General features: G+C 43.1%; 1 protein-coding gene across 1 annotated transcript in view; it reads right to left on the bottom strand.

Moving 5' to 3' along the window:
• LOC137546800 (glutamyl-tRNA(Gln) amidotransferase subunit B, mitochondrial-like) overlaps nucleotides 1–23745 on the bottom strand; it is a 160184-nt gene that overhangs the window by 17794 nt on the left and 118645 nt on the right. The window contains exons 10-11 of the mRNA XM_068269660.1: nucleotides 21708–21841; nucleotides 16085–16163 (exon numbers count right to left, since the gene is read on the bottom strand). Coding sequence (XP_068125761.1) covers nucleotides 16085–16163; nucleotides 21708–21841 — 213 coding nt within the window. The remainder of the gene's footprint in view (nucleotides 1–16084; nucleotides 16164–21707; nucleotides 21842–23745) is intronic.

Raw genomic sequence — 23745 nt, 5'->3', positions numbered from 1 at the left:
CTATCCCGGGCACATATACCCCCTGGCTACATATCCTGGGGACACTGGCTGTTTGTCATTATGTGCATTTGCTGGTGAAAAGCAGTCTCTTGTTATGTGAATTTGCTGGTGAAAAGCAGTCTCTTGTTATGTGCATTTGCTGGTGAAAAGCAGTCTCTCGTTATGTGCATTTACATGGGGAAAAGCAGTCTCTCGTTATGTGCATTTACATGGGGAAAAGCAGTCTCTCGTTATGTGCATTTACATGGGGAAAAGCAGTCTCTCGTTATGTGCATTTACATGGGGAAAAGCAGTCTCTCGTTATGTGCATTTACATGGGGAAAAGCAGTCTCTCGTTATGTGCATTTACATGGGGAAAAGCTGTCTCTTATGTGCATTTAGTGGGGAATTTTTGTCAGTAAAAATCTTTTGTCAGTAAATGTTTAGGTATTTGTCAGTAAAAAATAACGTGAAAGGTTGGCAACACTGGCAGGCTGTGTGGTGCAACGGGAAAGATACAGGCAGCCCACCTTGGGCTTGGCAGGGGGGAGGAGCCGACGTCAGCGAGCGAGAGTAGGGTGGCCGCAGGCAGCCATAAATACGCAGTGTGTGACTGCGTCGCACTCGCAGAGCCTCTCAGCCTGAGTCAGTCCAGAGACTAGCAGACTGTCACTCGCAGGAAGCCAAAGCCAGCCAGGAGCAAGCCCATGGAAGAGGGGTAGGAATGGGGTATCACATGCATGCGTAAAGAGGTGGAAGGTGTGGGTGTGATTAGGAAGGACATGGGTGTGGTTATGTGGTTGGGCGTGGTTAATTTAACCACTCCCATAGGCGCCAGAGAAAATCTTGCACCCAGGTGCCAGGCACCCCAGGCTCACCCCTGCGTCATAGAGACGGCAGAGAGAGCAGCCTGCGGTGGGGACAGATCGGCGTGACCAGCGGGAGCGACGGATTATTGCGGCGATTCGTCGGTATGCGCGTTTTAGTGTACCAGCAGCCTCTGGTCCTTAAGGGGGCAGAGGCTGCTGGTACCGAAGTGGTTAAACAGATTTGTGAGCTACAGTTTGTTTTCATAAAATAACTACTGTAATGGAGTAGACAATGTTTAAATTAATTGTTACATGTGGTTCTTCTGTGTTTCGTTTTCCTGCTGCAAATAATGTCTTTCTTAACCCTTGGACTGGCACCTATTTTTTTTTTAAATCTACACCATGTAATTTGTTCATATTGCTTGATCCACAATAAGTCTGCACGTAATCATTTTTACCACTGACAGACATGGAAAAAAACAACAACAGACCAGCAGGAATGGAGAGGAGTTGGTATTGGAGTATTCAGAAAATTGGCCTATAGATTTTGCAACCAGGAGGTCATTTGCAACTGTAGTAAGGACTGTTTTAATGGAATTGTGAATTCTGAATAAATGTCTCTCTAGCAGTTTTGAAGCACAGGGAAGAAGTGAGGTGGGGCAGTTTTACCACAAGGCTTTTTGGACCTCTTCTCCATCTACACTCATGGCCTGGGGCAATTAATACAGTCTTTTGTAACTCTCTGTGTACAGTTTCTGCATTCATTTGGTGTTTTAAACCACACATGAGCTATGTATGCATTTTAGTAGTGAACAGAGGCACCGGTAGGATAACAAAATACCTTATATTCCGGCTTATAAGACGACTGGGCGTATATGACGACTCCACCAACTTTTCCAGTTAAAATAGAGTTTAGAATATACTCGCCGTATAAGTCTACCCCTATTCTAATGCATACCAAATAAAATGAAAAAAACCCATTATATACTGGTGCTATGTATGAACATATACTGGTGCTGTACTGTATGTGGAACTCAGTTTATTACAGTAGACAGGATTGACTGGTTGGATTGGTCAACTCTTCCTCTCCCTAAGTGGATTAGTCAGCTCTCCCTGTTATCAGAGCGGTATGGAAGAATAGATTGCGCTGTCGCCCATAAAACACGCCTCTTTTACCCTTCTGGCCCACCCTTGTATGCTATTTACCTCCTTCTCTGCCTCTCAGATCTCACACATGCGCACCTGCGCCGCTTCACTACAGTTCTCAGCAGCGAGATCTGAGAGGCGGTAACAGGATAGGGTGTATCACCCGGCAATAATGACGTCCGCTGTATAAGATGACCCCTGACTTTTCAGAAGATGTTCAAGGATTAAAATTTTTTTTTAATTACTGGTTTTATTCTGTTGGCGCCTCTGTTCAGCTCATTTTGCATGTTCAAGGATTAGTCTTATATGCCAGAATGTACAGTAAATGTATTTATACACAATGCATTTCACAGGCATGACCGTGTTTCATCAGGCAGCAGGGGTGGAGTATACAACAGTGCAGGTCAATGACTAAGCCAAGAGCCTCAGTCTATGTATGCATTTTGTACTTGAGTTGCTGGTCGCTGATAATACTATACCTTGAACTACTTTATGTACCGTATCTATGCTCCCCGCTGTTGTCTATTAAATATTTATATACAGTATTTAAACTGAGCCTGGGTCCATCTGTTTATGGAGTGGACCTTAAGCATCACTAAGTTGCTCCTTTTTGTCACTATTGCTTGTAATATGATACTGGTGATGGGATTAGTGGGGATTGTTCTTCTGGCAGCTGTTTAGTGGTGAGGGAGGAAGGGGTGGGCACAATTTACTTCTAAATCTTGAGTTTCCCTACATAAATAGTTTGACCGGGGTTCATTGAAAAATCTAAGATTATGAAGAACTAAAATTTTGATTAAGATATGTACATCTGTTGTTGTCATCAGTGTTGCGGTTTTGAGTTTGGATTTGTACGATTTTTTACCAAACAAAAAGTATTTGTGTATAGAAAAGCACAAATCCTGCAGTCAGCAATGACTGTATTTCTGGGCAAATTATCAAATAAGTGCCATTCAGAATTAAAAACATAAACCTGGAGAGCAACACTAGTTGTCAACACTGCTAAAGTGAACCTCTACCATTACTGAGAAAAAGGCAATTGCTTAATTTCAGCTTCATACACTGGAGGGTTAATGGCAAATCTTCAGCTTGCTTACACATAAGAATGTAAAACATGCATTTATACTAGTTATTTAACACTTTTTATAACAAAGACTGTGATGTGGAAGAGTACAAGTTTGCTGCCAGACACTGGATTAGTCCAAGAGAGAAAATGTGCAATGAGCCCTTACTCTTGGCAGCTAGTTACTCATGCAGCAAGTTTCTGAGCAGTCAATACTCCTCAACAATAGTACAGATTTAAGACCTGCAAATAAGTATCATTTTAGTTTCAGTCTTTTTTTTAACTGTTGGTTGGCTATAAATTAGAATGGAGGGAGTAGTAGAAGTCCTCACCATTTGTTGGGCAGCGACAGACCTCTGCTTCGGGCTCCTGCCCTTTTTCAAGTTGCCCGATACAGCGGTCTCTCCCTGCCCAACAGTTCTTTTTAATGTATTTGTTTTTTTATGATAAATGAAGACATTTCATATCAAGGTGGTGCGGACTTCTACTACTGGCTGACTAAAGTTCCAGAGATACCCAGGAAGTGAGTCCTGCAGACTCCACCCCATTGCAGGGTCACCAGGAGAGTGCGTTTCCACTAGCGACATTAATTAAAATGTAAATATGCTAAAATGGAAAACTACTTTTAAGTGTATACCTGCCTTTACTAATACTATCTAAACTGTAATATTTTAATTAAGTATAATTAAATTAGTTACATAGTTACATAGTTACATAGTTACTTTGGTTGAAAAAAGACATACGTCCATCGAGTTCAACCAGTACAAAGTACAACTCCAGCCTGCTCCCTCACATATCCCTGTTGATCCAGAGGAAGGCGAAAAAACCCTTACAAGGTAAAAATTCCTTCCCGACTCCAGATGGCAATCAGATAAAATCCCTGGATCAACATCATTGGCATTACCTAGTAATTGTAGCCATGGATGTCATTCAACGCAAGGAAAGCATCTAAGCCCCCTTTAAATGCAGGTATAGAGTTTGCCATAACGACTTCCTGTGGCAATGCATTCCACATCTTAATCACTCTTACTGTAAAGAACCCTTTCCTAAATAAATGGCTAAAACGTTTTTCCTCCATGCGCAGATCATGTCCTCTAGTCCTTTGAGAAGGCCTAGGGACAAAAAGCTCATCCGCCAAGCTATTATATTGCCCTCTGATGTATTTATACATGTTAATTAGATCTCCTCTAAGGCGTCTTTTCTCTAGACTAAATAAACCCAGTTTATCTAACCTTTCTTGGTAAGTGAGACCTTCCATCCCACGTATCAATTTTGTTGCTCGTCTCTGCACCTGCTCTAGAACTGCAATATCTTTTTTGTAATGTGGTGCCCAGAACTGAATTCCATATTCCAGATGTGGCCTTACTAGAGAGTTAAACAGGGGCAATATTATGCTAGCATCTCGAGTTTTTATTTCCCTTTTAATGCATCCCAAAATTTTGTTAGCTTTAGCTGCAGCGGCTTGGCATTGAGTACGATTATTTAACTTGTTGTCGATGAGTACTCCTAAGTCCTTCTCCAAGTTTGATGTCCCCAACTGTATCCCATTTATTTTGTATGGTGTTAGACCATTGGTACGACCAAAATGCATGACTTTACATTTGTCAACATTGAATTTCATCTGCCATGTATGTGCCCATATAGCCATCCTATCCAGATCCTGTTGCAATATAACACTATCTTCCTTAGAGTTGATGATTCTGCACAATTTTGTATCATCTGCAAAAATAGCAACATTGCTCACTACTGTATCCACTAGGTCATTAATAAATAAATTGAAGAGCACTGGACCCAGTACAGACCCCTGTGGGACCCCACTGCTAACAGTCTCCCATTTTGAGTATGATCCATTGACCACAACTCTTTGTTTTCTGTCCATTAGCCAGTTCCCTATCCAAGCACACAGACTCTTCCCCAGTCCTTGCATCCTCATCTTTTGCACCAGACTTTTGTGGGGAACAGTGTCGAAGGCCTTAGCAAAGTCTAAGTATATCACATCTACAGCATTCCCAATATCCATATTAGCATTCACTACCTCATAAAAGCTGAGCATGTTAGTCAAACAGGACCTGTCTTTAGTAAACCCATGTTGATGCTGAGAAATAAGATTATTTTCTACTATGAAGTCATGTATAGTATCTCTTAGTAACCCCTCAAATAGTTTGCATACAACTGATGTTAAGCTTACAGGTCTATAATTTCCTGGATCTGATTTTTTGCCCTTCTTAAATAATGGGAAAACGTGGGCTGTACGCCAATCCACTGGGACTCTGCCAGTTGCAAGAGAGTCACAAAAGATAAGATAAAGGGGTTTATCTATAACTGAACTTAATTCCCTTAGGACCCGAGGATGCATGCCATCCGGGCCAGGTGCCTTGTCTATTTTTAATTTATTTAGTCTTGCCTTTACTTCTTCCTGCGTTAAGTATTTAATATTACAGTTAGAAGATTGAGACTCTTCCGCCTCTGTAATTTGCAACAGTGCTGTTTCCTTTGTAAAGACAGAAGCAAAGAAAGCATTTAATAACTCTGCCTTACCTTGGTCATCCACCATTGAGTTTCCACCTTCATCCTTTAGGAGTCCTATACAGTCAACCTTTCTTTTTTTAGAGTTGATGTACTTGTAAAACTTTTTTGGGTTAGATTTGATATCCCTAGCGATTTGATTTTCAGCTTCGATCTTTGCTAGCCTAATTTCTTTTTTACAATTTTTATTGCACTCCTTGTAATTGCTGAGTGCAGCCTCGGACCCCTCCTGTTTTAGGACCTTATAGGCATTCTTTTTCCTCTTCATTTTATCTCTAACCTTTCTATTCATCCATAGAGGCCTTTTTTTATTCCTAGACATTTTGTTTCCATATGGGATATACATACTACAATATTGATTGAGAATACGTTTAAAAGCTTGCCATTTCCCTTCAGTGTCCTCCCCTTGTAGTACATTATCCCAGTTCACCAAACTTAGTGCCTGCCTAATTTGATTGAACTTTGCTTTTCTAAAATTCATAGTTTTAGTGGTCCCGCTGCCCCGTGGCCTATCAGTCACCAGATCAAACGTTATCATGTTGTGATCACTATTTCCCAAATGTTCTTGAACCTGCACATTTGATACATTATCTGGTCTATTCGAAATGATCAGATCCAGTAACGCATTCCCCCTAGTTGGTTCCGTTACCATTTGAGTCAAGTAATTGTCCTGTAGTGCTGCCAGAAATCTGCTGCTTTTACCAGAATGGGTAGCCTCAATACCCCAGTCAATGTCTGGAAAGTTGAAGTCGCCCATAACTATGACCTCATTTTTACTTGCCGCTTTTTCAATTTGCTGTAGTAATTGCAGTTCTGCAGCTTCATTAATATGAGGTGGTCTGTAGCATACCCCAATAAGCAATTGGCAACTAGTGCTTGATTTAATTGCCTTGGGGTCAGACTATTAGTCAAGAGTGAATGAAAAAATATTGTATAAGAAAACATTTTACCTATGATATGAGACATTTCTGGCTAGGGCTAACAAAGGTATATTTGAGAAAAAGGAACAACTGTATCTGTGAATTAAACATCCTAGACTACCTAATAGGCCTGAACAATTTTAGGAAAAAATTGAATTGAATTTCTGTCCAAAACCGCAATTTTGATTTGATGCATGATTTCCTTCAAATCAAGCTTTGTTCCTCCTCTGTGCCTCTCTGTACTCATTTATTTTTGTGCAACCTCTGTGTCTCTCTTTGTGCCCCCCCCCCCTTTGTGTCTCTCTGTGTTCCCTTTGCCTCTTTCTGTCTCTCCACCTTTGTCTCTCTCTGTGCCCCCTCTGGGTCTCTCTCTGTGCCCCCTCTGGGTCTCTCTCTGTGCCCGCTCTGTGTCTCTCTCTCTGTGCCCACTGTGTCTCTCTCTCTGTGCCCACTCTGTGTCTCTCTCTCTGTGCCCACTCTGTGTCTCTCTCTCTGTGCCCACTCTGTGTCTCTCTCTCTGTGCCCACTCTGTGTCTCTCTCTCTGTGCCCACTCTGTGTCTCTCTCTCTCTGCCCACTCTGTGTCTCTCTCTCTGTGCCCACTCTGTGTCTCTCTCTCTGTGCCCACTCTGTGTCTCTCTCTCTCTGTGCCCACTCTGTGTCTCTCTCTCTCTGTGCCCACTCTGTGTCTGTCTCTCTGTGTCCACTCTGTGTCTCTCTCTCTGTGCCCACTCTGTGTCTCTCTCTCTCTGTGCCCACTCTGTGTCTCTCTCTCTCTGCCCCTAAGCTGCGGCAGTGTGGGACATACCTTCCAGCACTAGTCCAGCGACGCCCATCTATCCATTTCGCCTCTTGCAGGCTCTAATGCACAACATACTTCCTGTATGATGTGACATACAGGAACCAGGAAGGATGCCATGCACAAGAGCTTGCAAACGGCGATAGAGGACAGACAGCGTTGGACTCGTGTGGAAGTTAAGTCCAACACTGCTGATGCTGTGGGCCACATGCGGCGGGACTTCGGGTGCGGAGGGGGTGTTCGGAGGCGTTTGAAGCCATTCTTCAAACTTCACCATGCGGAAATGACGTTATTGCGATAATCGCCACTTTGACGATTCCGAAATTGTGATCTTGGAGATAACGTTTTCGGTTTAAATTCGCTTTATCGTTCAGGCCTACTACCTAAGATGCAAAAAAAAAAAATCTTGCAGAGCCAGTTTCGGATATAGGTTCTATAACAGCAAACGTATCCAAGTCTTTGGTATCTCTGCAAGATAATAGGACGGACACTTCACTGTCCTTAAAAAAAATATCATTTTGCTAGCCTGGGAGTGGCAACGCTGCTGCCAGTCTCTCAACTGGTAGTAAATAATGCACAACTGTTCCTATTCTATACAGCTAATGCAGGAAAAGGAAGGTACTTGGGCCATCTAAATTGCACATGGAGTAAAGATGCTTACCAAAAGTGCAATTTGTGCTGGGTGAGTTTTGGTCACAGTTGAATGCAAATACAAATATTACATTTATTAAAGGATACCACAACTGAGCGTGTGTGGTAAATTGAGTGCAGCACTGTATAGGGTGTAATGCGCACATACCTACTGTTCTTCCCGCCCCCCCTCCGTCTGCCGCCGTTCACACTCTATACACTCCGGTGTGCAGCGACTTGCTTGACCTCTGCCCCGAACATACTGCGCCCTGTGTGCGCAGTATGTCCTTCCCCCTTCACTTCTGGCCGGCGCACAGCGCGAGGTTTAGAAGCTGCTGTCCCCTCTGCGCTGCGTGTGCGTTCCATTACACCGAGCATCACATGCTAATTATGTGACGCTCGGTGTAATGGAGCGCACACGCAGCGCAGAAGGGAAAGCAGCTTCTGAGCCTCGCGCTGTGCGCCGGCCAGAGGTGAAGGGGGAAGGACATACTGCGCACACAGGGCGCAGTATGTCCGGGGCATAGGTCAAGCAAGTCGCCACACTCCGGAGTGTATAGAGTGTGAACGGCGGCAGACGGAGGGGGGCGGGAGGAACAGTAGGTATGTGCGCATTACACCCTATACAGTGCTGCACTCATTTTAACCACACACGCTCAGTTGTGGTATCCTTTAAGAATAAATTACACAACGATTTGTGCAACACTGATCTGTGCTTATAACAGTTTTTCTTGTTAAAAGTGACACTTTACTTTAGATTTATGACAATCATTAAAAAAATCATAAAGAGGCTCAGAATCAGCCATAAGATTAAGGGTCCTATACGTACAAATGCAAAATGAGAAAATAGTTAAAGCTCTAAACAGTTAAGTAGAAGCTCAATAATATTTAAGAAAAAAATCCTGGAAAAGTGATGCTAATATATACAGTATAAGACTCTTAAAACCTGTCATTACCACATGAAAAAATAAAAAAGTATACACATGGCTATAAAGCACAATAGCAAATTGCAATTTTCATGAGGCATAGCCAAGCTGAGACGATCTAATTTACTCTTGTCACATTCCACTGGAAAACTCTATGAAAACGGGCTTTCATAAAGAAGATTATAATCTACAATCACATTTATAGTTTCTGTTTATATCTCTGCCGTAGACGTTTAACATGCACACTGGACCTGAAGTGTATAATGTACTAAAATTGTAATGCTGTAAAGGAAAAGACAGCACCAACCACCAATAAAAGCAATGGCTTAAATGAGGGTAACTTTATTTAAAAGTTACAATTTTAACAGTGTGGCGACATAGCTCAGTACTTATGGTCCATACATTTATCTAGGTTCATCGATATTGCCATATACAGCATCATATGTATAGTAATTGGATAAAATAAACAACTTCAGTTAGCTGTATATTACAACTGAAAAGACTTTTTTATTTTCAACTGTTTATATGTTTGAATGCATTAGCCATTGCAGTTCTGCCAGATCATATACAGGCAAAAAGCATTTTAGATATAGCACTCACACATAATACAGTAAATATACGTTAGTACTTAACCACTTGAGGACCTAGCCTTTACCCCCCCTTAAGGACCAGCGCTGTATTTTCAGATCTGTGCTGGGTGGGCTCTACAGCCCCCAGCACAGATCAGCTGGCATGCAGAGCGATCAGATCGCCCCCCTTTTTTCCCCCCTAGGGGGATGATGTGCTGGGGGGGTCTGATCGCTTCTGCATGCTGTGGGTGTTGCGGGGGGGGGGGGCACCTCAAAGCCCCCCTCCGCGGCGAAATTCCCCCCTCCCTCTCCTACCTGCTACACCTCCGGTGATCGGGGCTGCACACGACGCTATCCGTCCTGTGCAGCCAGTGACAGGCTGTCCCATGTCACATGGCGGCTGCTTCCTGATTAATCAGCCTGCAGCTGGCGACGCAATACTGCGTCGCTGGTCCTGCAGCTGCCACTTTGCCAACGCGCGTTATGAGTGCGCGGTCGGCAAGTGGTTAAAGAGGAACTGTCGCGAACATCTTAAAATTTCAAACACATACAAATAAGATACAGTATACCACACGAAGAGGGTTTGGAAACTATCAGGTCGGTGTTGACTACCTTACCCATTGATAGTATTCCGCACAACATCTTTTTATTGAAGTTGTTGCGATTTATTTTGACCAACAACTTTTTCACATTTGACTCCGCCCACTACCTCCAGGTGCAGGGCACAGCGATGGGCACAACGTGTGCTCCGTCCTATGCGTGCCTGTACCTGGGGGAGTGGGAGAGATACATCTTCTCTAATGAGGATTTGAGTGGGTTGTTACAAAATGTTATCACTTGGCATCGTTTTATAGACGATATTTTCCTGATATGGACTGGTACTGAGCAGGATCTAACCAAATTGGTGGGATTGCTTAACAATAACCCATTTAATTTAAAATTTACCATGTCAAAGGATTCACATAGCATCCCGTTCTTGGATGTGACTGTTTACATAGATGAGAAGGGTATGCTACAGACAAAATTGTATAGGAAACCGACAGCAGCGAATTCTTTGCTGCATGCTGGTAGTTTCCATCCGACCCACCAGATACGCAGTATCCCGATAGGCCAATACCTTCGGGTGCGGCGTAACTGTTCAGATGACCTTGACTTCCAGTCCTCGGCCGAGGACCTACAACAACGCTTTCGAGCCAGGGGTTACCCTAAGAAATACCTCAAGAGAGCTTATCATAGAGCCAGTAGCACATGTAGGTCAGATTTACTATATAGACCAACTGATTCACAGGACCCTGCCACCAGGCGATTATCCTTCATTACTAAATTCTGCAGCGAACACCAACAGATTAGATCTTTATTGTGCAAGCATTGGCCTTTGCTGATGGTGGATCCCAAAGTTGCCGCCCTTGTCCCAGATAAACCAATGTTGACTTTTAAACGGGCCCCCACTATAGGGGATAAATTGACACGCAGTCATTATCCAGGTCAAAGTGGAACGGGCAGACTATGTAAATGCACTGCCTTGGGTACATATCCCTGTCATGCATGTAATCAGTGCCGCTACATCCATGTGGGCAAGCAATGTACACTAAAGGCTCGAGACAAAATACTTACCACTAGACACTATACCAATTGTGAGACCGAGGGGGTCATCTATCTGCTTCTTTGCCCATGTGGAGCTTTCTACGTGGGCAAGACGGGTAGAGCATTCAAAAGACGCATCTATGAACATACATATGGGATCAGTGAATCCCATGATACACCAGTTGCACGACATTTTGCTGGATGTCAGAATGCCAATCCAACTAAAGTACGATTTTTTGGTCTCGACAGGGTACATTTAGACCCAAGGGGGGGAGATTGGGACGGGAGGCTCCTTCAATGTGAGGCCTTCTGGATATATAAACTGAGGGCCTTTCGGCCTCCAGGCCTGAATGAAGGCATTGACTATGCCCCATTTTTGTGATAGGAAATTGAGCGAGCCACTTGCCATGGTGGGTTCTCTCCCCTTGGGATCACTCTACACATTTAACTCACTTGTCTTCCTTCTTGAGCTCCGCCGTGTCCTCCCAGGACCGTTTTGGCCCGTGGGGGGTTGGCTTTGTTGTTCCATCACATCCCCTTATGTGGGGGTCCCCTCTGACCCCCGGGGTCCAGCCTTAACGGGAACTATTGATTTTTATGTCAATGTGATTCTGCAAAACAGCTGTGCCCCATGTTTCATTGGGACAGCTTCTGTTTACCTGATATATTGGTTGATCATAACACCTATAAATGAAACTTATTTTAAATGGGATATACAATTTAAATATTACATATTTGTATATACTTTTGGATCGAAATGTATTTGATTTTGTGTTAGTCCCATGATGTGTTCATACCTAGGCCCCCTGGGTTATTCCTCTTGCCCTCTGGGGGCTGTCATGCGGGGTTGGGGCTGCTGCGCTGTGGAGATGGCCCTTGGGGGAGCGGTGTGCCTGGATATGTATAATCTAAGCCCCTAACATGGGAGCGGTCGCTCCAGGGCTTGGTGGACAGATCTTATATCTATATGTGGCTTTTCCTATAATGAGTGATTTTTTCACTAATTGTGGTGCATCGACCCCCCTTGGATTCGTCTCCCCGGCTTGGCAGTCTCGGGCCTGTGTGGCCGTTTTTTGGGGGGGGACTGGGGAACCCAGTGGTGTGGAGCCAGGGCGGCCCCGGGGCGCCATTGTGGGCGGTTTGCCCAGGGCGGTGCTTTCCCCCTTCCCCAATATGTGCTCATCCATTGGGCTCTGCACTGCTTAAATGCGGCCTCCTTTTGGCCATTGGGTGGTGCGCAGCCCATTTGTGACTAATTTCAATCTGGCCACAAGATGGCACTCTTGGTTGGTTGGGTTGATGCGCTGCTCCAATCGGCCGGTGCGCGCTCTATGCCTTTATCTGCGTGCGCAGGTTTGTGACGCGCTGGTGTGGGATGGATGCGCGCCTGACGTGGTATCCCCCCGGTCTGCGCGCGCAGCAGTGTGACGCGCTGACGTGGGGCGGGCCCACGTACGGCCGGGCGTCCTGGGGCCGCCGGGCGCCATTATTAGGCCAGGTCTGCACGGATGGGATGACCTAATGAGCCTGCCCTGATGATGCTGGCGACTTTGCCAGGGAAACCGGTCGGCAAACCAGGGCTCATTGCCTACCAGTAGCAACGCTCCACCTGGGGGATTACCAACACCGACCAACCTAGAGTGGATGAGTATTCTTTGCAATCCTTGTTTTACAATACGCTGACATGCATATGGATGGACATTGCCTCATACACTATTTTATGAAAATACTACAACTACATTATATCTTCCATCACGTGACCATAATGGGATTGGAGAGCTGCATAAGGGACTAATCCCTGGCGGACTTTACACTGTTTATAGATCTGTTTGTTGATAAGCAATACAGTGATCTCCGACATCATATCCCATATTATCACTGATCCATGAGGAGAATGGAGAATTGTACAAGGGAATGATCACTGGTGGATCTCAACACTGTTTACTCACTAATTGCTGACTAACAATACAGTGATCTCCTATTACATTCCATACTACAGCTGATCTTGAGACTATTTGTCACGTAAACGATATGTTTGATGGATGCTATGACGTTTTGATGTCCTTATGAACCTTGCTCTTGCGATTTAATCGAGGAACTAAGAAGGTGTATTTGAGCTGATGGTTGTATTGAGTATACTGAATAACCAAGGAACATTGTCATTCCAGTGATGAGGAATGACCATTGGGATACATGTATGTCACCATACTAGGAAGAAACTCGGTTTGAACCTTGTTTTGAACTCTGCTTTGATCTTATGATACCACCTTGGATTGCTATGGATCTTACACCTCTATGCATTTGAATACGCTCTTTTTTTTTGTTCAAATTGGAACTGCACTTTGTGTGGTCCACAATTTTTAGGCCTATACATTTTTTGCTGTGAGCTCCAGCTTATAATTGTTTGACCTATTTATCATGTTAACAACTAATGTTGGTTTTTCAGGCCGGTGATTGAGTTCCCCCAGGTCATTGGAGTTAATACTCTGGTTTTTTATAGAATCAAGTTGCTATATAATGTTTTATAATTGGTGATTAAATAAATGTTATTGATTTTATAGTATATTTTTCTTCCTTTTTTTCAAGTGAATAACATACAAATAAGAAGTACTTTTCTCCCAGAGTAAAATGAGCCATAAATTACTTTTCTCCTATGTTGCTGTCACTTACAGTAGGTAGTAAAAATTCTGACATTACTGACAGATTTTGGACTATCCCATCTTCTCATAGGGGGGTTCTCAGGGTTGTCTTTATTTTTAAAAGCACTTCGTGAATAACAGTTGCTCCGTCCAACTGCCAAAATAGTGTGCAGCAAGCAGGGAGGCTGGCCAGCATCTTTGTATTAATCATTTTCAGAGAATGTCTCAATAAAGAATAAAGGCCATGCTGAGAGTCCTCCATGAAGAGATGGACTAGCCCAAAACCTGTCGGTAATGTCAGATTTCTACTATGTACTGTAAGTGACAGCAACACAGGAGAAAAGTAATTTATGGCTCATTTTACTCTGGAAGAAATGTACTTCTTATTTGTATGTGTTTTAAATTTTAAGATGTTCACGACAGTTCCTCTTTAACTACACATAAGGTAAAAGAATTGCAAACTGGTATCCTCTGGCTTAGTATGGGCTGTAAATGCATTTGCCAGATGGGATGTGACTGTGTCCTTCCTAATCTGCAACGTGAAGAGACTTCTGCAGCTCTCTGCATATCAGGAGTCATTAATGGTTTCATTAAAATCAAAATGGACTCATGCGGGTATTTGCACAGCTCCCTGATTGTTGTACACCACTGCATTTTCAACAGATAAACTCATCTATTAAAGCGGAATATAACCCTGCATTTCAACTTTGCTCGAAAACATTATTTACAGCATATTATATGCAACCAGCATTTTTTTTTTTACTAGACCAGCATTGGAAGGGTTACACACAGAGCTTTAAAGTTCCGTGGATAGAAATAAAGACGCATCCGTAGTATAGATAGATACATTTAAGTAAACACAATGTAACAAGTGTGGAATGTGACACACCCTCTCTGACTGTGCAGGAGCTGGAGGACAGCCAGAGAGTGTGTAACATTCACCACTTGTTACATTGTGTTTACTTAAATGTATCTATCTAAACTTCGGATGCGCCTCCATTTCTATTAACTGAACTTTAAAGCTCTGTGTGTAACCCTTCCAATGCTGGTCTAGTAAAAAAAAATGCTGGTTGCATATAATATGCTGTAAATAATGTTTTAGAGCAAAGTTGAAATGCTGGGTTATATTCCGCTTTAAATAGAAAAGTGTACTACAGTCATATACTGTAATGCGATGCCTGGTGAACAACTGGTCTTTTTAAACTGTATTCACGTGCATGTGCAAATGTATGAGAGAAAAAAATGCCATGATGCGTAGGGTCCTTTTCTCAGGGGCAAAGCCAACCTCAAGAGGATGCTGGCAGCAAAAACTGATGTTGCCAGACCAGAGGCTGTATGATGTGGGTCCACAAAAGGGCAGTTTCAATGGTAAAAGAAGTATAAGGCCTAAATGGATAATTGCTAGAATATTTGGTTTAAAGGGAATCTGAACTGACTGGATAGTGTACTGGTCAAGGGCACTGCCTTTGATGTGGGTGACCAGGGTTCAAATCCTGGCTAGGGTCAGTACCTATTCAGTAAGGAGTTCAAGGCAAAACTCCCTAACACTGCAGGGTGGCCCTCTTGAGCGCGTCCCAATGGCTGCAGATCTTGAGTGCTTTGAGTTCGACAGGAGAAAAGTGCTATACAAATGTTCAGATTATTATTATTAAAATAAACTGTTCTCATATTGTTTCCAGTACAGGACGAGTTAAAGAGGAACTCCAGTGAAAATAATGTAATAAAAAAGTGCTTCATTTTTACAATAATTATGTATAAATGATTTAGTCAGTGTTTGCTCATTGTAAAATCTTTCCTCTCCCAGATTCACATTCTGACATGTATTACATGGTGACATTGTTACTGTGGGCAGGTTATGTAGCTGTTTCTAGCTGTTCTGGCTGTTACAGACAGCTGTAAACAGCCATTTCCTGTCTGTGAACATTGTTACATTGTGGCAGTTTGCCCAGAGTGCCGCGGTACTCAGAGCTTCTTGTGGGAGGGGTTTCACCACAATATCAGTCATACAGCGCCCCCTGATGGTCTGTTTGTGAAATGCAATAGATTTGTCATGTAAAAGGGGGTATCAGCTACTGATTGGGATAAAGTTAAATTCTTGGTCGGAGTTTCTCTTTAAGAAATGTACTTCTAGGCAATCAAGCCTTTCTGAGCGCTCTGACCAATTTAGTCAGAGAGCAGTGTTATTTTCTGAAGCACTTATACATAAAAGAAACAGTGAAAGACAACTTCAGATAAGATTTTACTGCAGGGAAGTTCAAAGGATCATTAGCTCTGCTCTGATTCAAGTACAGAGAGTAGTTTGAAAACTGCAAATATAAGAGAATGATGCAACTATACAACTGAAAATAAAAATATGAGACTATTCTTTGCTACTAATGTTCAACGAAATATCCGTACTACACAATCAATTCGTTATGCCATACATTTTTTCTCACTTCAGTGTCACGTTAAGTTAAAAAAATACAGTATTACTGATACAAAGTACTATCCCATACCTGTTTGGCAATCGATGACGAAATGACTTTGTTCTCCTGCAGCGTCAGAAGTTCAGCCAATGCGTGGTCTGAAACCAAACTAAGAATGAAAAATAATTTATCAGAAGCCATGAAGTAACATATGGCTAGTAAATTTAAAGAAAAAATACACTGATTTTTATAGATTTGATTAATTCTAAGACAGACTTAGATTTAATTTTTTAACTGGGCAAATCTGAACATGAAAATCTCATATTTACCATTTGCAGCATACAAGTGTCACTTGATGCCAGTGACCTGGCTTTGGAACAGACAGGGCTAAATTTAGGGCTTGTGCTACCCTGGGCATCTTTTTTCTCCTACCAAAAAGATGAATATTCTCCTCCCACCCCTTGGACATAATCTGGAGGAAAGTATAATTGTTAATAGTACCAGGAGAAAAAAAAAGTGCAAATTTGAAAAATTAACACTCATTAGGTGCTGCACCCCTTAAAGCAAGCCTGAACTATAAATAAACTGATTAGATAAACAATTGCATCTGTCCTCCTACTCATAAATACAAACTTTTTTTGTAAAAATCAAAAAAGTAGGTTTAATGCTTTTAACCACTTTGCATCCAGACCTCGTTTCCCCCTTATGGACCACAACAGTTTTTTACATTTTAGCTATGACCCTATGTAATCAGCAATAACTTTATCCCTACTTATGACACATAAATGAAATACATATTGTTTTTTTTCAGGACAAACTAAGCTTTCATTGTATGACATTTTTCCCCTCAAAACAATTTTGTTTTCAATGCATTTTTATGGGAAAAAGAGGAAACAAAAACAGAAAAAAAACATTATTTTTCAGTTTTACCAATTCCAGTTTAAAAATAAAAAGCACTACTGTAGATAAACACACAAATTTTGTTTGCCTACTACTGTCACAAAACTTAGATTATGTTCCGGTCACAAATTTTGGTGAAGATATTGGATTCTGAAATAATGCTACAGTGTGTAATTTGTACTATGAACTGAGAAAATAAAAGTATTCCTATGGTAAAAATCAATCTTATTGGTTCAGAAACCATATATTCCCTTTCACCAATTAGGCCTGCATCAGATAGTGTTGGAGGTGTACACAGGAACAAGCCCAATCCTGCACAGCACTGCTTCAGATACAATACGTATAACTACATCCTCGTGGCTTAGAACCACTTAACGACCAGGCAACGCCAATAGGCGGCGGCTGGTCGCACCTGTGTTTCCATGGAAACGTTTCCTGTCAGTTCACGGCGGGGGGCTCTGTGAACAACCTGCGAGCCTCCGATTGCGGCTCGCAGGCTAAATGTAAACACACGGGGACGTAATCCCCGGTGTTTACATTGTACGGCGCTGCTGATTGGCCGGGGATCGCCGCCATCTGATAGGCTAAAGCCTATCTGAGGCGGTACAGGGCGGATCGCTGTCCTGTACTGCCTATATCGCGAAGGGGAGGGAGGGAAGGAGAGGGGAATACCGCTGCGGAGGGGGGCTTTGAGCCCCCCCGCTAGGCACAGCAAGCCGGCGGGGATCAGACTCCCCCAACAGGACATCCCCCTAATGGGAAAAAAAGGGGGGGGGGAGGAGTCTGATCGCTCCGCCTGCCACCTGATCTGTGCTGGGAGCTGAAGAGCCCACGCAGCACAGATCTTAAAAAACTCAGCTGGTCCTTTAGTGGTTAAGTCACAGAGGACGTAGATATACTATAGTGGTGGGTAAATGAATGTCTGAAAACACAGTCTTTTAGTATTCCAGAACCACAATCTATGAACTAGCAACCTTTTTATCTATTCCAGGAGTTCAAAATTTGTTCTCTGCCTTGCAAGAGTTTTATCACTTGTAATTGGTTATCAATAAGAGTTTCGCTGTAGTCTGAAAAAGCAGAACTGATCATTTGCATACCTGAATATTAACCCTTACAGTGAGGAAAAGGAAAAAGGACCACAGTCTAGTTATATGGAGCAATAGCAATATTCGTACATATGTGTATCCTAATCATGGGGTTGATGCACAAAGCAGCAGTAGTATCGTTGTGCACAGGCAATATTACCTTTACTACCACCAGCAGTCTACCACAAGTTAAATTTGCTTTGTATTTATTGGTGCGCATACCCCACTTCATTTACCTTTTTCATGGGTTTTGATACTACAAGTTAAAATATTGGCACAACACATGGTACTCTAACATTGCTAAGGTAACGCGTGTTACTGACGGCTGTTGCTGTAGAAATGCTTGTGGTACTTGGGTACCGCGTGTCATGCTAATAGCGTAACTAGCGCTACACTGCTGGTAGTAGTAACTGTAATATTACTGTGCAGCTTTGGGAATGCATGTGTCAGTTTAGGTGATTATTAATTGTATTGCCCATTTCTCTGTCCTTCAAGTGCTGTAATGAGAAGTATGACACTGACAACAGACTGCACACAACCTTCACTGCTTCACTAAGGTGGAAACAGCAGCCTTCTCTGTCATACCAGAGAAAGCATGAAATACAATTATCTGACATTATTAACTACTGATTTTACTTCGACTGGTGTTCTATATTACTTCCATTACCTGTGACAATGTCATATGGACAATTACATGGTAACTGGACCATAGAGAGAACACAAAACATTTCTCAACCCTCAGTCAGGCTAAGGGATCTTAATTAACACCTGCCTCTAAAGTATCTAAAATAGTAATTAAAGCAGAGATGTCTTGTGAGCATGTTTGCAAAGATATTTGGAAGTCACCACTATCAAAGTACTACTGGGATAAAATGGCTCATGAATAGTCACAGTATATTTTAGTTAATCACTGCTCAAAGTACCTGCTAGTGAGGATTAAAGGGCTACATCCAGTCATATTTGCAAAAAAAAAAATGGGGGCTCTGGATACGGATTAATAACCCACATCCTTAAAGGAGTCATCAAGCAAGATTAACTACCCCCGATCTACTCAACTTGGGCTTCCTCCAGCCCATTGCAGCTGACATGTCCCACTACGCTCTCAGCCACCGGCCCAGGGTCCCCGCACGGTGCAGAGGGCGACCTCAAGGTTGTCCTTACTGCACCTACGTGAAGCGCTGCTGTCAATCAAGTCCACGTTGTCCGCAGTGTACTGCGCAGGCGCAGTAGTTCTGCACCTGCGCAGCACAGTCCGGATAACGTGGACTTGACCGACAGCGGCGCTCGCGCTGGTGCAGTAGAGGACGCCTGGTGAGACACCGTGCAAGGATCCCGGTCTGGCACCTGAGAGCGGAGCTGCAGCCTGGGACATGTCAGCTGCAAGGGGTTGGAGGAAGTCCCAGGTAAGTAGATCGGGGGTAGTTAATCTTGCTTGATGACTCCTTTAATACAAACAGTGTGCATTGCTAAATGTCATATGCAGTACTGATAACAATAAAAGTAGGAAAGGGTAAACTTAAAGTAAACCAGAGACTGATTAAAGTGGACCCAAATTAAAAATACAAGATTTCAGAAATAAAATCTATTTTCTAAATTATAAAAATAAATAGCAGCCTTTTTTTTAAGCTGCATGATGACAAATATAAAATATTTTACATTTATTGGAGGAACCCCTTCCTATCATATTGCCGATGACAGAATCCGGCAAACTGGTGGGGTAGGAGGTGTCCGGCAAAGGAGGAATTGCTAATGGCTGCTACCTGTATAACCCTAGTTATGAAAAGAGAAGGATGAAAAGCATGCACTGAAATGCTCATAGGCTTGAAGGAGTGTTATTTATTAATAATTTATATTATCTATCCAAACTAATGATCTATAATCACTGGCTGGATAGTGTAATGGTTAAGGGCTCTGCCTTTGATGCAGGAGTCATGGGTTCAAATCTCAGCTCTTCCTATTTCAGTAAGCCAGTACCTATTCAGTAAGGAGTTCTTTGGGCAAGACTCCCTAATACTGCTACTGCCTACTGAGTGCGCTCTAGTGGCTGCCTCGCAAGAGTCAGATAGGAAAAAACGCTATACAAAAAAATGAAAGGAAAAGGAATAAATAACTTAGATGGTAATTATAGTCCAGAGCAGCAAGGTGCATATCTGTGTATTAGCCCTTGTTAAAATACCAAATATAAAGATATATAGTAACATAAATGTGCAATTGAATAGACATAGGGCTTGATTCACAAAGCGGTGCTAACTGTTAGCACGCCTGTGAAAACCCTCTTAGCATGTCTAAACGAGCTTTTCGCGCGCAAAGTTATGCACGCAAAACTTTACGCGCACACTGTACAGAGCGCAGGGCGCTCCGTGCGAAGTGCTCATTAACGCCTATGGGACTTTGCGTGCGCATAGGACAAAGTTCTGCGCGCGGTAGTAGCGCGCGATCTGATTGAGAAAAACGGTGCTAACCTACTAAGCATCCTGGTCAGCGCGCCTAAAGACTTTAGACGTGCTAAGTAGGTTAGCACCGCATAGTGAATCAAGCCCTTAGACTTCTGATAAAGGTCTGACATACAGATGCAAACCATGAAATGGAAAAGGAGAAAGTTTGGTGGAACTTGTCATGAGAAAAAAAGATCAGAAAAGCCTTTCAAACCAGTTAAAACAACCTCCCCTTCTCTGAAAATGTGTTAGGATAATATGTTTCCTGGTACCATGCACGTAAATGGTTGTAAAGGTAAAGGTGCCCATACACTTACTCAATTTCCCGCCAATAGACCACAGATTCCATCACTGTGATCATATCTGCTGTGAAATCGATAGCAAATGCTGACCGATCGACCGATTTCCATCCGAAATTGATCGATCCCGTCGATCCGTTCGTGCAGAAAATTTGGGTCGGGAGTGCGTCAATAGCAGCGTTCAAATGTCCAACAACCGACGCTAGCGGCAATACATTACCTGTTCCGCCGGCGCGTGTTCTCGCTGTCCTCACGTTCCCTTCTCCACACTGGGCTCCGGCTGGCTTCACTTACTTCCTGTCAGGGGAAGTTTAAAAAGTAGAGCGCCCTCTACTGTTTAACCTTCCCCCGACCAGAAGTAAAGTGAAGCTGAAGCCCAGAGCGGAGAATAGACAGCGGAGACCAGGGGACTCGTGCCGGCCGGATCAGGTAACGTATGCTGGGGGCGGCGGCAGCTCCCCAGCTTGTGAATCGATTTCACAGTGAACTCAATTCAAAATCTATTTGCAGTGTAGGCAGCCAATAGATCCTTCTTTGATCAGATTTGATCACAGAGGGATCTATCTGCTGGTCGATCTGGTGGCAATCGACCAGTGTATGGCTGCCTTACGGCTCTTTTCAAGCCTTTTTCCAGTCTATGCCTGATGCCTGGATGTTTCCTTTTAAACAATACCAGTTGCTTGGCAGTTCTGCTGATCTCTTTAGCTGCAGTAGTGGCCGAATCACACATCTGAAACAAGCATGTAGCTACTCCAGTCTGACTTCAGTCAGAGCCCCTGAGCTACATGCTTGTTGAGGGGCTGTGGCTAAAAGTATTAGAGACACAGGATCAGCAGGAGAGTCAGGCAACTAGTATTATTTGAAAAAGGAAAAATCCATATCCTTCTCAGTTTAGGTTCCCTTTACAACAATAAACACAATTTTACAGGGTAGAATATTTCCCAAAACACAAGCTTTATACATGAGTCATATGTATCTTGTAAACAAAACTCACCTTTGCTTGACGGTGAGATTTTCTTGCCTTAGGTAACCAAGAAATTCCTTAATTACCCATCCAATTATTTTCTTTGGGTCAACTCTGGTCATTTTGACCACAGCTTCAAAGAAATCCTTCAGCCCGTCTTCGTTCTAGAAGAAAAGAATGTGGAAATAGTAATGATATAAGTAAAATAACATGAAAATTATATAATATTAGGCAGCCAAAATGCATAATTGTTGTAAAAGGCATTAATAAATGTTAGAAAATAAGTATAAGAGATTACGGTTGGGGATTAGCTTCTCATATTGAAAAGTTTTCTTGCTTTAGCCGTTGACACATTTTTGTTTCAATAAGACCATTATTATCAGTAAGACTTATAGAGGTTGTAGAGGTTACAGTGGCCAAGCCCCCCGGGGAAAGGGGGCACCCTCACAACAAGCTATTAGCATTTATGGTATAATTACAAAAGAACATTACTATTTTTTGGTGGGGAACATTTGCATCCTCTCTCTTCCTGAAACTTCATCTGACAAGACAATTATACTTTGCACTTCGCATTTCTTGCTAAAATGGTAAACAATCTTAAAATCCAGGTAAACCCTTTGCCTACAAGCAACAGCTAAAGCTTAACTCACTGGGACTTTTCTTTTGTCACCTCTGGAAACAGATAAACTGGCAATCTGCCAAGAATGATTATAATGTAATTGGGGGTGACATATATTAAGGTGGCCACTAATGATCCAATCTTTATTATCCAACCCTATAATTTCTATGTAATGTAAAGGCACTGCCTACTTTATCCATTCAAGCTATACTGATACTACATAGATTTGGTAAATTTGGATGAAAAATATTGGATTATTAGTGGCCAACTATTAGTTTGTATTTACTTAGAGGAAATACGGTATATATTCTATGGCTCATTTGAAGTGCATGATAGCGGCTAAACTGGATGGATTCCTTGTTTATTTCAATAACTAATTAAGTATGCAGAAGGCAGACAATCTGTTACATTTCTTTCGCATTTTTCAATCCACGGTTAAGCAGTTTATGTTTCTGATTTTCTGGAACTCAAGATGCCACTAGAGGGCATCATAGATATGAGACATTGCTATACAGGAAGTATACCCAGAGCACTGCTTCAGCGATGACTCACTCCTCTCCACAAAACAGTGGGCATAGCCACAGTAGTCACAATGTGCGTGGGTCTGAGGAGACGATTGAGACAGGAAGCATCCTGACCATTAAACCAGTGCTGCTGACATGCCACAAGCAGCGGCACCAGGTACTACAGCGCTCAACCTGTTGCGGAACACACTGGGAAATCAGCTGGTAAGTGTTGGATCGGTGCTGCATGATCCATACACTCCACTGTCAGACTCGCATATAAGCCAAAAGGTAACTTTTCAGCACTTTTCTGTGCTAAAAAAATTGACTTATATGCGAGTATATATGCTAAATACAGAACATGTTCGCTTTAAAGCATCCTTTTACTCCCTTAAATTAAAGGGACTCCGAGCTCATCTTAAAAATGAAAATTTTACTCACCCGGGGCTTTCTCCAGCCCAGTGCTGGTCGGGAGGTCCCACGACGGCATCCTGGCTCCTCTCCTAGTCCCCGCTCCAGAATTGCTGACCGGCGGCAGCCCAGGCGACACTCGGCCAAGTGTCGGGCTTCTTCTTCCGCGTATGACGCGGCTGACATCACACGCCGGCCGGCGTGTGATGTACTGCACATGCGCGATTAAAGCGCGCATGCGCCGTACTGCCACGCCGGCCGCCGTGATGACGCGAGGCTGCCAGCGTGTGACGTCAGCTGCGCCATACGCGGAAGAAGAAGCCCGACACTCGACCGAGTGTCGCCCGGGCTCCCGCCGGTCAGCTATTCCGGAGCGGCGACTAGGAGAGGAGCCAGGATGCCGTCGTGGGACCTCCCGATCAGCACTGGGCTGGAGAAAGCCCCGGGTGAGTACTATTTTGCATTTTTTGTTGAGCTCGGAGTCCCTTTAAGGGTTTTTTTTTTTTTGGTTGTTTTTTTAAAACAAGGCACTATT

The sequence above is a fragment of the Hyperolius riggenbachi genome, chromosome 1, assembly GCF_040937935.1.
Source record: "Hyperolius riggenbachi isolate aHypRig1 chromosome 1, aHypRig1.pri, whole genome shotgun sequence".
Taxonomy (NCBI): domain Eukaryota; kingdom Metazoa; phylum Chordata; class Amphibia; order Anura; family Hyperoliidae; genus Hyperolius; species Hyperolius riggenbachi.
Note: the sequence above shows the minus strand (reverse complement) of the source record. Positions and strands in the feature narration are given on the sequence as shown.